Here is a 14720-nt window from a genome sequence, read left to right as displayed (position 1 = left end):
TATGCATAGAGGTATATGCTGTAAGATTAATATTTTCTGCCTTGTGAGATTCAGAGTTTTATTTAAACCCCTAGTTAGTGCAAAAATAATTTCAATTTTTAATTTTAACCTTTATGATTTATAAGAGCCAATGAAAAAGTAATTTAAAAGCACTGTAAAGGCTGAAAGACCCAAATGAAAATTAAAAAATTGGGGATTTTTTTGTTGTAGCATTTAGGGTTGGTCTTTTGTAGCTCCGAGTCACTTATTTTTAGTTTTTTAGATTAACAATATAGCTTTTGGCAAATAATTTAATTGCCCCTTTACGATAAAAGGCTGCATTCACAGAGAGATCTGGATGAAAAGATCTGCCAAATGCCACAAGATATCAAAAGATTTTTTTCTGATTTTGATTCACTTTTAAGCATTTTGTATAAATCAACTAATATTGATTCAGACTGATATGGAAATAGTCAGGCGGACTGGAGGAGGATAGGCCTTGGCCACAGGGCAATAAATAAAACTAATTTTATTTAATAATTTGAAAGAAAAGTTATCTAGTTCAGATGTCTCAAATATGCATAAACACAAACAGATAATAAATTTTTCTGTCCCTGTTTTAGGTCTTGCACAGTCTGGATCTTGGGGATGTTTTGATGAATTCAACCGAATTGAGCTGCCTGTCTTGTCAGTAGCAGCACAACAAATCTATATTATTTTAACAGCAAGAAAAGAAAGAAAAAAGCAGTTCATTTTTTCTGATGGAGACTGTGTAGATTTAAATCCAGAGTTTGGAATTTTCCTAACAATGGTAAATGTAGTAATAATTCCAGAGAAGTGATGAATTCTACTATATATAAGTTAATTAAATGGTGAGGTGAAAATAACTGATCATTAATTAAGTGATGCTGTTGCTATACAATTAGACTAGACTACTGGAACACATCAATAATCTGATTATTCATGAATTGCATGCCTTCATTTTTACTTTAAGATTATTGAAAAGGTTCATAATTATGTCCATTCATTACTGTATTGCAATTTATTATGTAGACTAAGAGTTTGGCCAAACTTCCAGAATTCTCTGTGCTCACTGAGAGGACTGAAACACTAATATGCTTTACTACCTTAGCTTGAAATACTTTACAGTATTAGTGAGAAAGATACTGTAGGGAAAAAAAAAGAACATTCACTTAAAACAGGAGATACAGGAAGGACATTTTTGAAGGACATATATCTTGTCTAATGGGTACTTTACATGGATATATAAAAAGAATTCTTCAAGATGATTTACAGAAGACAAGTATGATGATTCTAGAATAAACCACCCTCCTTGTACTGTGGTGACAACAGGTCTTTTCAAAACCTGTGCAAAAAATCATCAGATGCTTTCATTTGTTGATACAGCATGTGTCTAAACTGGTAAATACAATGCTGGATGTCTGCTTTTTGCCTTCTGTGGCAAAGGCACCCATTCTGGTCTTGTGCATCAATCCTGGAATCAGCGTGGGCATTATGACAGAACTGTATTTCTTGTATCATGGAGTTTTATGGGTGGTATTTGAGATACATTGTTCCCTTTCTTATAATGACTACTTGTGAAAAAGACTTGCGGTATATATAGATCAAAGTTAGATCCCACAACTGAATGGATACTCTGTGCAAAAAAGATACGCAAGACAGTACATGTAATTTTACACCAGTTACCAACCATAACCCAAGGGAGAAACACAAATTCCTGGATTTAGAATATTATCTTTCAGAGTATGCTGTCTTGTTGCCATAGGGTTCCTGAGGCTTCATAGCACTAATTCCTGTCATCTCATGGGCAGGAAATTTTATAGTGTATGTTTCCTAATACCAAGGCACATGGCAACCTAAGATGACTTTATGGGAAATAAAAATCTTCATCTGCATGTTCGAGTGCAGGATAATAACTGAGGAGGTCATAAATATCTTTTCACTGCTTCTAGTTTCTTAAATGTCAACTACTTGATGTCAGAGTGATTCCTCATGTTTGCAGCACATTTCCAGAAATCTTCTAATAGTCAAACTTTCTTGGTCATTAAAATTTTCTTTCATATAATTTTGTTCTAAAGTTTTCATGTTTTAATATTGTTGACTGTGTTATTTTTACTGTTTCATTAAATAGTATTCTCTGCGTATTCTTGAGCCATTATTAAAGTCAGATCTGTCACTAAAAGAGAATTATGATTTCTTATATGATTCTTAATTCAGTGGATAGGATTCACTCACAAACTATTAAACATTCCATGAGATTGTGTACTTTAAGGCTAGCCTTTTAGATACAAGAATTAGAGAAGGGTATCTTAATATTTCTTCACTGTAGACTGCTAGTTATCCTTTTGTTATTATTATTATTATTATTATTATTTTGGCTCTTGCTAGACACTGAACTTTTAATATGTTACAAAACCTACCTCCTGCAAAATGGTAATGAAAACTATTTGCATTGGGAATATACTAGAAGAAATCGACCAAATAGATTGTATTCCATGAAATTTTAAAATTCTGATTGCTGGCTTGTTATGATAAAGAAATTAAGTTATTACTCTGGCAATTATGCATAGGTTATTAAATTCATAATTATGGTTGAAGTTTTTTCTTCACATTTTAATCATTACTAGACAGGAGTTCTAACTCTAAACAGATATAGGTATTTATGCATAAATTTACTTTTGTTGAACAATAAAAAGGATGTTATTTTGACTGTTGTAAATAATAATGCAGTATGTTTTCTTACATAGAATCCTGGATATGCTGGACGTCAGGAACTACCAGAAAATCTCAAAATTCAGTTTAGATCTGTTGCAATGATGGTTCCAGATAGACAGGTACAATTACTGACTGAACTGAAAGAAAAAATGTATTTTACTTTGCTTTCCTATCTTCAGAAAAACTAACAGGACTTTAAAAAAAATTGTATTTCAGATAATTATAAGAGTTAAGCTTGCAAGTTACGGATTTATTGATAACGTGATCTTGTCTCAGAAATTCTTTGTTCTTTATAAACTTTGTGAAGAACAGCTCACTAAGCAGGTAGTGTTATGTATTCCCTTCCTTTTTGTCTTCATATTTACACAATACAGCCCCTTAGGTTTTGGTTTGTGCAGACTGTTTTTGAAGCATCACTTTTATGCTTTTTACAAAATACTGAAGTAATTTAAATATAATTCAAACAAATATCTCTATAAAATTTTTGAACAAATAACCATGTTAATTCATGTATATGCAGTCACACACATTTGTTTGTTAAAGAAAGATAGTTTGTGGTTGTAAGTGTATGAGGTTCTCTGCCTAAACATGGCAGCCATGTAAAAATTAACCTGGTGATGTCATTTTTCTGTAAGTATTATCTAGGGCTAGAGAAAGTGGTTGGAAATTGGAAACCACAGGGGGAATGCCTCAAGTTTGATTTAGGTTGCCTTTCTCCTCATAGCACTACTTTGATTTGACGTCTTGGCTTTAAGCTGCCTCAGTTTGAAAGACCCAGTCTGGAACAGAACTATTATTTTTTTAGAACCCTGCTATACAGAGCTACAAAATAATTGCTATATGGCATTATAAATGGTGAAGTCAATTAAATTTGAATTAGATAAGAAAAACCTTATACCCCCCCCCCCTTTCCTGAAAATAACCTTATTATCCTTCATTTATTTTAATAGAATAATTCCTAAACAACAGCAACAATTCCTATTTTAGCTATCTTTTCCAGGCAGGGCAACTATACTATAAAATATGCAAGTAAGGTTTGATATACTGATGAAATAAAGTTAGAGAACTTGTTACTGGTGCATAAGCATTTTTCTACTCTCTAGGTCCATTATGACTTTGGTCTAAGGAATATTCTTTCAGTACTGAGGGCCCTTGGATCTCAAAAGAGGGCCAGGCCAAATGAAAGCGAATTAAGTATTGTTATGAGAGGGCTAAGAGATATGAATCTTTCTAAGCTGGTAAGAATCTAATTTAATATTCTAGCACCATGTAGAGGCAAGTCTACTAGATATTTCATGGGGTTTTGCAAACGATTAGAAAAAAATCTCAAACATCTTTTTTTTAAAAAAATGAAATATTATAATCATCATGTTATCATTAAACAACAATGAGAGTTTATTAGAATTGTAAACAGTGCTGAGAGTTCAAAGGTTCAAATAGGTTAATAGTGGCTTAGCTGTGGGTGTGACATTTTATGGACTGACTTGTGTGCAGACTGTCTACTGTACCACAAGTAAACTGAATAATTTGAGTATCCACTGAATTAGACTCTTAAAGATTTCTTTCCAGATAGGATGTTCCTTCCAATATATGCTGCAAGTGTTTTACGAATCAATTTTACAAATAGATTCCAGTCTCTGCTCGTGGGAAATTTCTTTCAATTTGAATTTTATTTCTTGCATGGCATATGGATGATATTTTTAAACTTCTGTTTTTGTAGTGAGCTGTCCTGTTGGCTAGCTGTGTTTATGAAAATAAGCATCTGTATTTAGAAAATATATTCTTACTGCTTATTATTTTAAAATAGAGATTAGTTTTCATTTGAGAACATTCTTTGGATAACCACACTTTAAGCACTTAACTTTTTTGTTTCAGATAGATGAAGATGAGCCTTTGTTTCTCAGTCTTATCAATGATCTCTTTCCGGGGTTACAGCTGGACAGTAGTACTTATGCTGATCTTCAGGCTGCAGTAGCTAATCAGGTTGAAGAAGCAGGATTGATTAACCATCCACCATGGAATCTTAAGCTTGTTCAGGTAACACTTTTCTTCCCAAAACATTCGTAACAAACAGGAGTCAGAACACCATGTTAGTAGTTAAACGCCTGTCTCACTCAAGGACCTGTGCTTCTAATGTGGGAAAAAATTAAGGTTGTGTTTACAGCACACTAAGGAAGACCAGTCCAAGGGACTTTAGGTTTTTATTTCTTTAAATTATCCAGAAGAAGAGAAAAAAAAACCTTAAAGCATGCTATTAACCCAGCCTTTCCCAGACATAGTAGTGCATCCAAGGTATCTGGATGAAGCAGCAAGGCACCTACATGGGTCTCTAACATGAGTTTCTTAGACTGGAGTAGGGACAGTAGGGCATAGGGAGGTTTGGGAGGCATTTTGAAGGCCAAAGCAGTAAATAAAGAGTGAGAAGAAACATAGCCAGGGCACAACTCCTGCTAAGCAGGAGAGAGCTAAAAGACCTTTATAAGGGCAAAGAAGAATGTAAGTGGTATGTATTTAAATATGTTTCTGTAATGAAGAAGAGTCTTCATGATCAGTTTGAGCAGACATTGTAGTAAAGTTTTTTTCTCACGTAAGTTTTGAAAACCTATACAGTGGTTGTGTCATCACTGAGCTTACCTGTATTGAGTTGAAAGAGTTAAAGTATCAGGATGTATGGAGCATATATGTCTCAGCATATTCTATGACAAGCTTATGGAAACCTATAACAAGGTTAAGCATGCAAGTGAACATGCTGGTAGGTACTATAAAATGAAAGAACCAAAAATAGTGTCAGTAACAAGAATGACACTGTCATACAACGGGAATTGTTTCTCTCAAGGACACACATGATTGAAAGACTAAAGCTATAAAGATATTTGAGGCTTTCTAGACTAGAAAGGACGTGAACAAGCCCAGCTACTGTCAATTTCTTTCTGTAGTGCTCAAAGCTGGCATACTTCTGAAGTGCATTAGCCATCTGAATACTGTGGAAAGACCCTGCCTAAGTGGAATATGTATCCCTCCGTTACCTGCATGCAAGAGTTTTAGTAAAAATGAGTAAGAAAATACATGGAATCTGAATGAGAGACTGCAGCAAAATGTTGCTGCAAACAATGTTGTTTACATAATACAAAAAGTTGCTTAGTTTTGACATGAAAGACACTTGGATTTTGGCAGTTGAGGAATAAAGAATATAGACCCTGTGCACTGGCAGCTTGCCAGGAGTGTAGTATGTTTTGTTTACCTTGTATTGCAAGGTCTTTAGACCTAGTGTGTGTTGATTGAAAAGCAAAAGAGAGAAAATTGTTAGGGTGTTGCAAGAAATTATTTTGAATTCAGAATATTTGTAAGATGTTATGTTTAGTAAACTTATGATTTAATGATTGAACTGTAATTTTGGATTATGGTAATTTGTGTTTAATGTGGGTTATTCTTTATGACATGTTGTTGATTAATGAATGTGTAGTTATTTAATATGAAGGAAAAAAGGTGCTTATATGGCTTTTTGAACCTATACTCCAACAAAACATTTAAATGGTTGACAGTTGTATTTCTGACATGCAATCATGTTTGAAACTAGCTTTGAATTTATTATTAAAGACAGTTAACTCATGTTCTGATGATCTTTATGCCAACACACTTGCCTATACGCATCCTTCTTTAAAGAGCAAACTTAACAAATGCAGCAGACTAACAACTCAAGAAATAAATAATTAGAAAATCACTGAACAATTATAAATTGACAAGCTAGAAAGGTAACTAAAGCATTGTTGCACTTTTGTCTTTTTGTTCTACTCCTTTTTGAGAACACACTTTAATTATTCATGATGGTGTTTTTAAACATTATGACTGTGGGTTTCCTGTGTTCTCTGATTCTTCATTTTTTCTGCATGCAGGCAACAAGATGTGAACACTTTTTCTTGTAGTACCATGCTTTAAACAGTGCTTAGCTTTACTTTATTGTCTGTATTACTTATTGAGATTAGCATGTAGCCTTAATTAGTGATTTTTTTTTTTCTTAATTCCATTAATTGATGAAATTGAATTTTGCTTTGTAAAATCTGTCAGCCAGAGAAGAATTATGCTGTCTTCTAGTTTTTGTATTTTACTTATCCCTACTTTTTGGATAATTGTTAAACACTGTAATGATTAAGACTAATAACCTTTTCCATTTCTAATGGCTGAAAACTATATTGCTCTAGAAGCATTTCCTTGTAATTTTGCTGATTGCCAAGCTGAGAGTATAGCTACAACAACTGACACTTAAGAACATTTTACCCTATGGAAATAAGTTTGCATCTTCTTGAAGCACAACCCCAAAATAGAGACTTTCTAAAACTACAGGCTTTGAAGTGCTAGGCTTGTTCATTGGCTGTACAGTCTTAAATTAGAAACTACGTAATTGGCTCTTACAAACTAAGTATCTTAAAGAAACTAGACGTAAACCAAGAAAGGCATTCTGACCTTTGTGCTTATTAGCAGATTTCTGAAAATTTCCAAACTTGTCCAGCTTAAAAAACAAAACTCTTGTGTGATTTGTTGAATGAGAGCGAAATATACAATGTGTTACAATATTCTACAAAGTGCAACATTCTGCCTTATAGTTACTTCACAGCAACTAGAATACCATGTCTCTGTCATCAAACCAGAGGTATATTTATGGATCTGCTCAAGACTCCACTGAATTTACAGAAGGTTTTGCTCCACATTCTGCAGCTTGGATCCATATTGTCCTTCACACAGCTTCACACTGATGAGCAGCAGACTTTTTGCATGGGAGAAAACACTTTTGACCACCGTGCTTAAAGTCATGTTCACTGTTTTATTCACAGCTTAATATTTCTGGTTGACAAACTGGTCATAGGAAGATTGCTTGTTCCTTAACAAATTCCATCTTCCACTGGGAATAAGAAGTTTGAAATTGTCAAGTTTATGGTGGACTTGACCTTATTTTAGGTTTGTGGTACCTGTAGATCTTCCTTCTGGACTGATACAAGCCTTTATTCAGCATGCAGAGGAAGCAGCTATATATGCTTCTCCTTACAAGTTTGTCATCCAGAAGGACTGCCACTTTTTTGTTCCTTTTAGTTGCTCCAGAAGGAGATATTTGTGTAGGCAGATCCTGCCACTTCCATATCAAGCCTAAAGCTAATATTAAAAGAAAAAATAGAAAATTCAATAAGGAACTCTCCTGAACCTAAACCCATCCACAGTCCTGGAGGATGTGCAGTCCCTATGTTTATTTCATATACTCAGGTATTTTAGCACTGTAGTGATTAGTCATTCTTCTGTTGCATTAATGTTTTGCTACTATTCATTTTTCCTTTTGAATAATACGGAAGATCCTTTTTAAAATCTGGTAAAATTATTTTCAGTTGCTTTGAAAAGTTTAGGCAAGGTTTAGTTAAGTAAACTGTTTTATAGTAAACTTGCTTGATGCTTAGAAGATTAGGATGTGAAGGTATGTATATTCCACAAAACAGTAAAAATCAGCAAATGCATGCTGATTTCAATTCTGAGCATGTAATTTGTATGTCTAATACATTTATAATCACTATCAAGTATATTAAATGCAAGCAAAAGTCTTCCAAGAGCAGGTATTTCTTAAAATATTTTGATTTTTTTAATAGTTGTATGAAACTTCTCTAGTACGTCATGGGTTGATGACACTTGGACCTAGTGGATCTGGAAAAACTGTAGTTGTAACTATATTAATGAGAGCACTGACAGAATGTGGCCAACCTCATAGAGAAATGCGTATGAACCCCAAAGCTATTACTGCTCCTCAAATGTTTGGAAAACTAGATGCTGCAACTAATGATTGGACAGATGGAATCTTTTCTACATTATGGAGGAAAACACTAAAAGCTAAAAAGGGTATGTAAATACTTTGTATGTGGCATCATAAAAAATACCTCTTGAATGATAAGTTGAAAGAAGCATCCTGAATTTGCGAATGTGGTGAAGTTCCCTCTTGAGAGAAATTATAGACAACATAAATGAGGTTACAGTTCACTTCTCAAGAAAGGACAATAGTTTAAAAATTTATTATCTCAGTAGTATATCTACATTAAAAAATTGTTTGTTTCCTTGCCACTTCAGTTCTACAGTGCAGAAGTGTTATTTGGAAGCTATTAAGTTATAATTTAGATGTACTTTTACTAATTACACTAGCTTGAAAATAGTTTTTTTCCATGGTTTTTCATATGTTGATTAACCATATTTATATTCAGTATTTTAGGATTGGAATACTGAAATTCCTTTTCACAGCGATTTGTTTTATATTTATATTAAAGAAAGGGAATTCTTCTAGGGAACCTTCCTAGAAGGAGGTTTTTTTAAAAGAAAGTTGATTTTTCTATATTGGAAATGTCTCTGTTTTCTCTATTGGAAAATTTTTATATTCAAAACAAAGCCAGAATTTTAAAATTTATTGCCAAAATTTAGGCATTTTCATCTATATTTATGTTTCAAAATAAAAGAAGAATAACTGGATTTTCAGAGTTGATGAGTGATGGTAGTTTTCATTAACTTAAATGGGATCTGTGAATATCCAATGCCTTTTGTATAGTTGCCCAAAGAACCCTTATTTTAGCAACAAAATGCTAAATTTCCATTCCCCCTGTGCTGCTCAGGGGTGGGGGAGGAGGAAGGAGGAAGAGTTAAATTAGATTGGGAAGGAAGAAGGTGAGAAAGAAAAGGGGTGGGGGAAAGTTGGTTTAGTTTTTTATCTTTGTTTCTCATCATCCAAGTCTATATTCATTTGCAATAAATTAATTTTCCCCAAGTCGTGTCTGTCTTGCCATGACCCTAGTTGATAAGTTATCTCCCCGTCTTTATCTCAACCCACAAGCATTTTCACCTTATTTTTCTCCCTCTGTCCTGTTGAGGAGGGGGATGCAGAGAGTGGCATGGTGTCTGTCTGCCAGCCAGCCAAGGTAATCTCACCACAGGTGTTCAACATTATAAATATATACTTGTGCCCTCATTTGCTACTAATTGTTTTCAAAAGAGTTCCTTAACTAAGTATGCCATTTATACAGTAATGAGCATCCATGGAGATGGCAGAAACTGCAATAAATAAAATACCTTTTTATACATTACTTACTTCTAGACCATCTTGTAAACTTATTTTCTTGCTCTTTCATCATGGTGATATGAAATAATCTTTTGATTATTTTTCCAGGTGAAAATACGTTTCTGATTTTAGATGGGCCTGTAGATGCAATCTGGATTGAGAATCTAAATTCAGTTTTAGATGATAACAAGATGCTCACTCTAGCAAACGGAGATCGAATTCCTATGTCTCCTACATGTAAACTGTTATTTGAGGTCCACAACATTGACAATGCCTCTCCAGCAACAGTTTCTCGAATGGGTATGGTCTACATCAGTTCTTCTGCCCTCAGCTGGAGACCAATATTGCAAGTAAGATTATAATTGCTGGCTACTCCTAACTTTACCCTTTTATACATTTTATACAGAAAAATATTGTGGATGTTTTTCAGGCATGGCTGAAAAAATTTTCTTCTCAAGAAGCTGAAGTTTTACAAAGTTTGTATGATAGAATCTTTGAACCAGCATATACATATATGAAGCTAAACCTTAATCCAAAAATGGAGCTTCTAGAATGCAACTACATTATGCAGGTAAAACAGATACTGTGTAAGTCTGTATGAATTGACTGACTAGAGTAAGCGTGCAGAAATAGCAAAAAGAACACCTGATAGCAATAAAATTTAATTTTAAAAGATGATTTCTTGACAAAAAAACCCTCAAACTCAATAATTGTTTCTTCAGCAATATATGAGGAACTGTTAGAGATGTGCAAAAGAAAAACTTCTCTTTATTGCTTCATATGTAGGCTAGTCTTCTGTTGACTGGAATTTGCAAGCTTCAGTAAGTTTTCACAAGCATATGTTTAATAAGCTAGTGGTCTCATTCCAGTTCTTTTAATACCAAACAAATTGTGGTACGGGTCAGACTAACCCTATGGTAGCGTCAACAGAGAGAGTGATGAATAATTCTAATTATCCTTCTATCTCCAGATGTAATAGCTGTCATTCTGTCAGTTAGCTCTTCCAAGGTCAATGTAGTAATTTTTTCCTGTTCCCTCCTATCAACTGGAGTTCTACCTTAAGTGGAGTCCAAACTTTATCAGTGATTTATTAATAATAAAATTATGTGTTTAGTAGATTTTGCAAGACTGTCAGTCCTATACTGCATGTCTCCAGCTGATTTATGAATCTGTTATCATTTGCAGATTCTAAGTCTCCAGACTATCCCTTTGCCCATGTAATCTCAGTTTTATATTGACACTTTCATAACAAATTCAGTAGTGCTTTTGAATAAGAAGGTAGACAAGATAATATTTTGGATAACACTTCAATTTATTATTAAACTAGTCAATTTGCACCCAATATCTCTTTACTGTTCATCAGAGATTTAGCTTCAGATTTTCAACAGTTTGAAGTATTTTGCTGCAAATTAATAGCCACAGTAAATACTGCAAAGATTAACTGTGCAGTATCAAATGGAATTAGGATATCTATAGAATTGTGGTCCACATGCAGAAACTATGTAACTTGCTGATTTATGATGGTATTGGGTCTGGCTGAGATGGAGTTAATACTCTCCATAGCAGCCCTCATAGCGCTGTGCTCTGCATCAGTAGCTAGAAAGGTGTTGATAGCACACCAGTGTTTTGGCTACTGCTGAGCAGTGCTGGCACAGCATCAAGGCTGTCTCTCCAACATTTGTGCCCCGCCTCAACGGCAGGCTGGGGCAGGGCAAGATCTTGGAAGGGGACATAACCAGGACAGCTGACCTAAACTAACCAAACAGATATTCTATACCATATGACGTCAGCTCAGATACAAAAGCTAAGTAAAGGGAGACAGAAGGGGGGCATTTTTGTCTTCTGGAGCAACCACTATGCGTACTGAAGCCCTGCTTCCCAGGAATTGGCTAGACATCGCCTGCTGGATGGGAAGTAGAGAATAACATCATTTGTTTTTCTTTGCTTTCGTGCGCAACCTTTGCTTTCACTTTATTAAACTGTCCTTATCTTGACCCATGAGCCTTTTGTTATATTTTCTCCCCCCTGTCCAGCTGAGAAGGGGGAGTGATAGAGTGGCTTTGGTGGGCACCTGGCACCCAGCCAGGGTCAACCCACCACAGATGGACATGCTACGCACAAAATTTTTAGAGAGAAACAATATTTTTTTCTTCTACATTTGTTATCTGTGAGACCTCTGACTGAACTGATATTGTCTTCATGGAAGACTTTTCCTGGAACTGGAAGTTTCTATGTTATTTTTGATTAGGGCTTGTTAGGAAGTGTGAGCAAGTCAGTGTTCTATTCATACTGCTTGGTCAGGGAAATATTTCCCTGGTTTAACCTGTATTGAATGTTTCTTCCTGCGAATGAAAATCTCTAGTAAGTTTCTGTCACAGGTGCAACAGAATAAATAACCCTTAGTGGATCTTCATGCTGGGGTTTATCTAAGAAACAGTGAGACCAGAGCTTTTACCTTACTTTATCATTTCACAGATTCACTTTGTCACTTGCTTCCCCCCTCAAGTGTTACATTCACTTAGTCTTGATTTCTCCTCCTAGCAAGGATTTCATTCTTGGTGTGGGAAGGCAGAGCAAAAAGTCATGTTGGTTTCTGTGATGTGCAGCTGCTTGGATTGGGCATTACTTGACAAGATTTCTTGGCATCATCCAGCATTTGTCTACATGCATCTCTCTGGTCTCCTGGATCTTCCCTTGTTTCCAAGATCTTTCCTCTAACCAGGATCTTTACCTCCTTCTTTCTGGGCCCCTTTTTTTCCAAGAACAACTTGTTTTGGGAACTGTTCTTTCCCTCACTGCCTCTCCTTTCCAAAACCTTAAGATCCCAGTTTTGCCATAAATGGTCTATGTGCAGAAGCACTGTACCTTATCAGCCTCCTGATTGGTGGTTCTGTCTTATGTCTCTTTATTAATTATGGGATTCAGGGCATGCCACTTTTATTTACTTCAGGTGTTTTCAAAATTTACAACCATCTCAAAACAGTTACATCTAGCAGATAGCAGACTTGTGCTTGAGTTCTAAACTTCAGTTTGGGATGTTCATGCAAACATGCACGTATACCCAATTATCTGCCATTTGTCAGCTTTCACGATTTAAGCTTTTTTTTCAGTTACAACAGCTTTATAATGGTTTTATATAAAAAGTGATCTTACCTTTGGTTTACTCCTTGTGATTTCCACTGCCTTTCTAACTGTTTACCATCCTCTGGCCCACCTCATTAGGTAGACAAATGTAATTTACCTTAGGAGATTCAACACAGTTTTTGTTTAGAGTTATCCTGCCTTACAAGCCTATTGGAAAAGTTAATAAACTTGTAGCTAAAGGAGATCTGATTTATATGGCCTGCATGAAGGAACAAAAGTGTTCGACAAAGTTCTCTACCAGGTATTTACATGGAAGCTACAGTCATAGCAGAAGATAGGAGGCTCATTTCTAGATAAATAACTGATTAGAAGATAGGAAATGTGTGACTGGGAGTATCAGTTCTTATGAAGGACAGAGGTTAGCACTGATCCCGAGGGTACTTTTGCTGGGGCCAATGTTGTTCAAAATATTCATAAACAATTTGGAAAAGTTTTAGGTGAAGAAGTTTACTGATGATACTAAATTATTCAGGGTAGTAAGGACAAAACAGCTAACCATGAAGAATTGTAGACAGATGTTATGAGACTGAATAAATAGGTAATAAAATGGCAAATGAAATTCAGTGAAGATAAGCACGAAGGGATTCACACAGGGGAAAAAACAAACTGTTCAATGCCATGAATAGTAGACCTATGGAACATCTTGCCAAAGGGTGTTATAGATGATAAAAGTTTATGTAGGTTCAAGACCAGTCCTGATATTTTCTGAGTGGAAAAATCCAGGGAGGATTACTAAACCCAGAAAAAGTATATGTGGTTCAGAAAGGCCCAAGCTGAAGAGAGTACCAGTAGGAAGTACAACCCCCAGTATCACCACAAGTCAAGAGAGTTTGTTCTTTGTTTTTACTCTTCTCTAAGTGTTCACTTTTGGTCACTATTGGAGATGATATGCTGGGCAAGCTGAAGTTTTCATCCAATTTGTTACAATTATTTATGTGTTTTTAGAAGTCAGTTTAATTTCTTCTGTTTTCTTTCTTCAAAAACTTGTTATAGAATATTACTAAGACCCAGACCATCATAGGAAATTTTGAACTTGAGCTTGTATTTGAGGGAACAAAAAGATTTTGTTCAGATAAACTGGGACACAGCCTGTCCTGGAAATAATTAGATAAATCAATTGTCTTCCAAAGAAAAGAAGTGACATTATTTTAATGTTATGTAATTAATATTTATTAATAATTTTTTAAACTGAATTTAACTGAATTTTAAAGTAATCAAAAATATTCTGACTATTTATGTCCTTTAGGCTGCATTAAAAGTGTATGTTACTGCATTACTTCCCACTTAAGTATGAGAAACAATGTGTTTGACACTGCCTTGTGTAGAAACGGAATATGAGTGATGTTATCTAGGACAGTCAAACATCTGGCTTCATGAACAATGTCACAGAATTGTAGATAGCAAGTTACTAGATTTCTGGAATCTGGAGTCTAGTTCCTTAGAAACAGAGTGAAGAAATCATAAAATAGGATATTTTAATCTATTTTTTTTTTAAAGCACAAAATAGAAGCTAATGTGATAGATGTGTAAATTGACCATAATTGAGATAAATACATTAGACAGATGCTGAAAATTCTTCCATTCTTAAAGATGGAAAGAAATGGCTAGGCCCCACCTACTTTTGGAGTTCTGAATATCCCACTAGATATTATAAAATCCCTTAAAAAGCTGTTCTGTTACCCTAGCTCTTAAATGACATTTATTATATAGGCATAATTTGAAAGGATAGTTGATGATCAAATTACTTAAGTAATTTTGAAAACTTTATCCAGTTTTATATAGGTAT

At 34.7% G+C, this 14720-nt stretch overlaps 1 protein-coding gene across 1 annotated transcript in view; it reads left to right on the top strand.

Annotated features, from left to right (window-relative positions):
• Positions 1-14720, top strand: part of DNAH8 (dynein axonemal heavy chain 8) — a 148147-nt gene that overhangs the window by 62340 nt on the left and 71087 nt on the right. The window contains exons 42-49 of the mRNA XM_075042037.1: positions 603-790; positions 2748-2834; positions 2932-3039; positions 3819-3953; positions 4591-4752; positions 8343-8589; positions 9899-10140; positions 10221-10361. Of these exons, the coding sequence (XP_074898138.1) occupies positions 603-790; positions 2748-2834; positions 2932-3039; positions 3819-3953; positions 4591-4752; positions 8343-8589; positions 9899-10140; positions 10221-10361 (1310 nt within the window). The remainder of the gene's footprint in view (positions 1-602; positions 791-2747; positions 2835-2931; positions 3040-3818; positions 3954-4590; positions 4753-8342; positions 8590-9898; positions 10141-10220; positions 10362-14720) is intronic.

This window comes from Buteo buteo, chromosome 12, assembly GCF_964188355.1.
Source record: "Buteo buteo chromosome 12, bButBut1.hap1.1, whole genome shotgun sequence".
Taxonomy (NCBI): Eukaryota; Metazoa; Chordata; class Aves; order Accipitriformes; family Accipitridae; genus Buteo; species Buteo buteo.
This window is presented reverse-complemented; position numbering and strand designations above follow the sequence as displayed.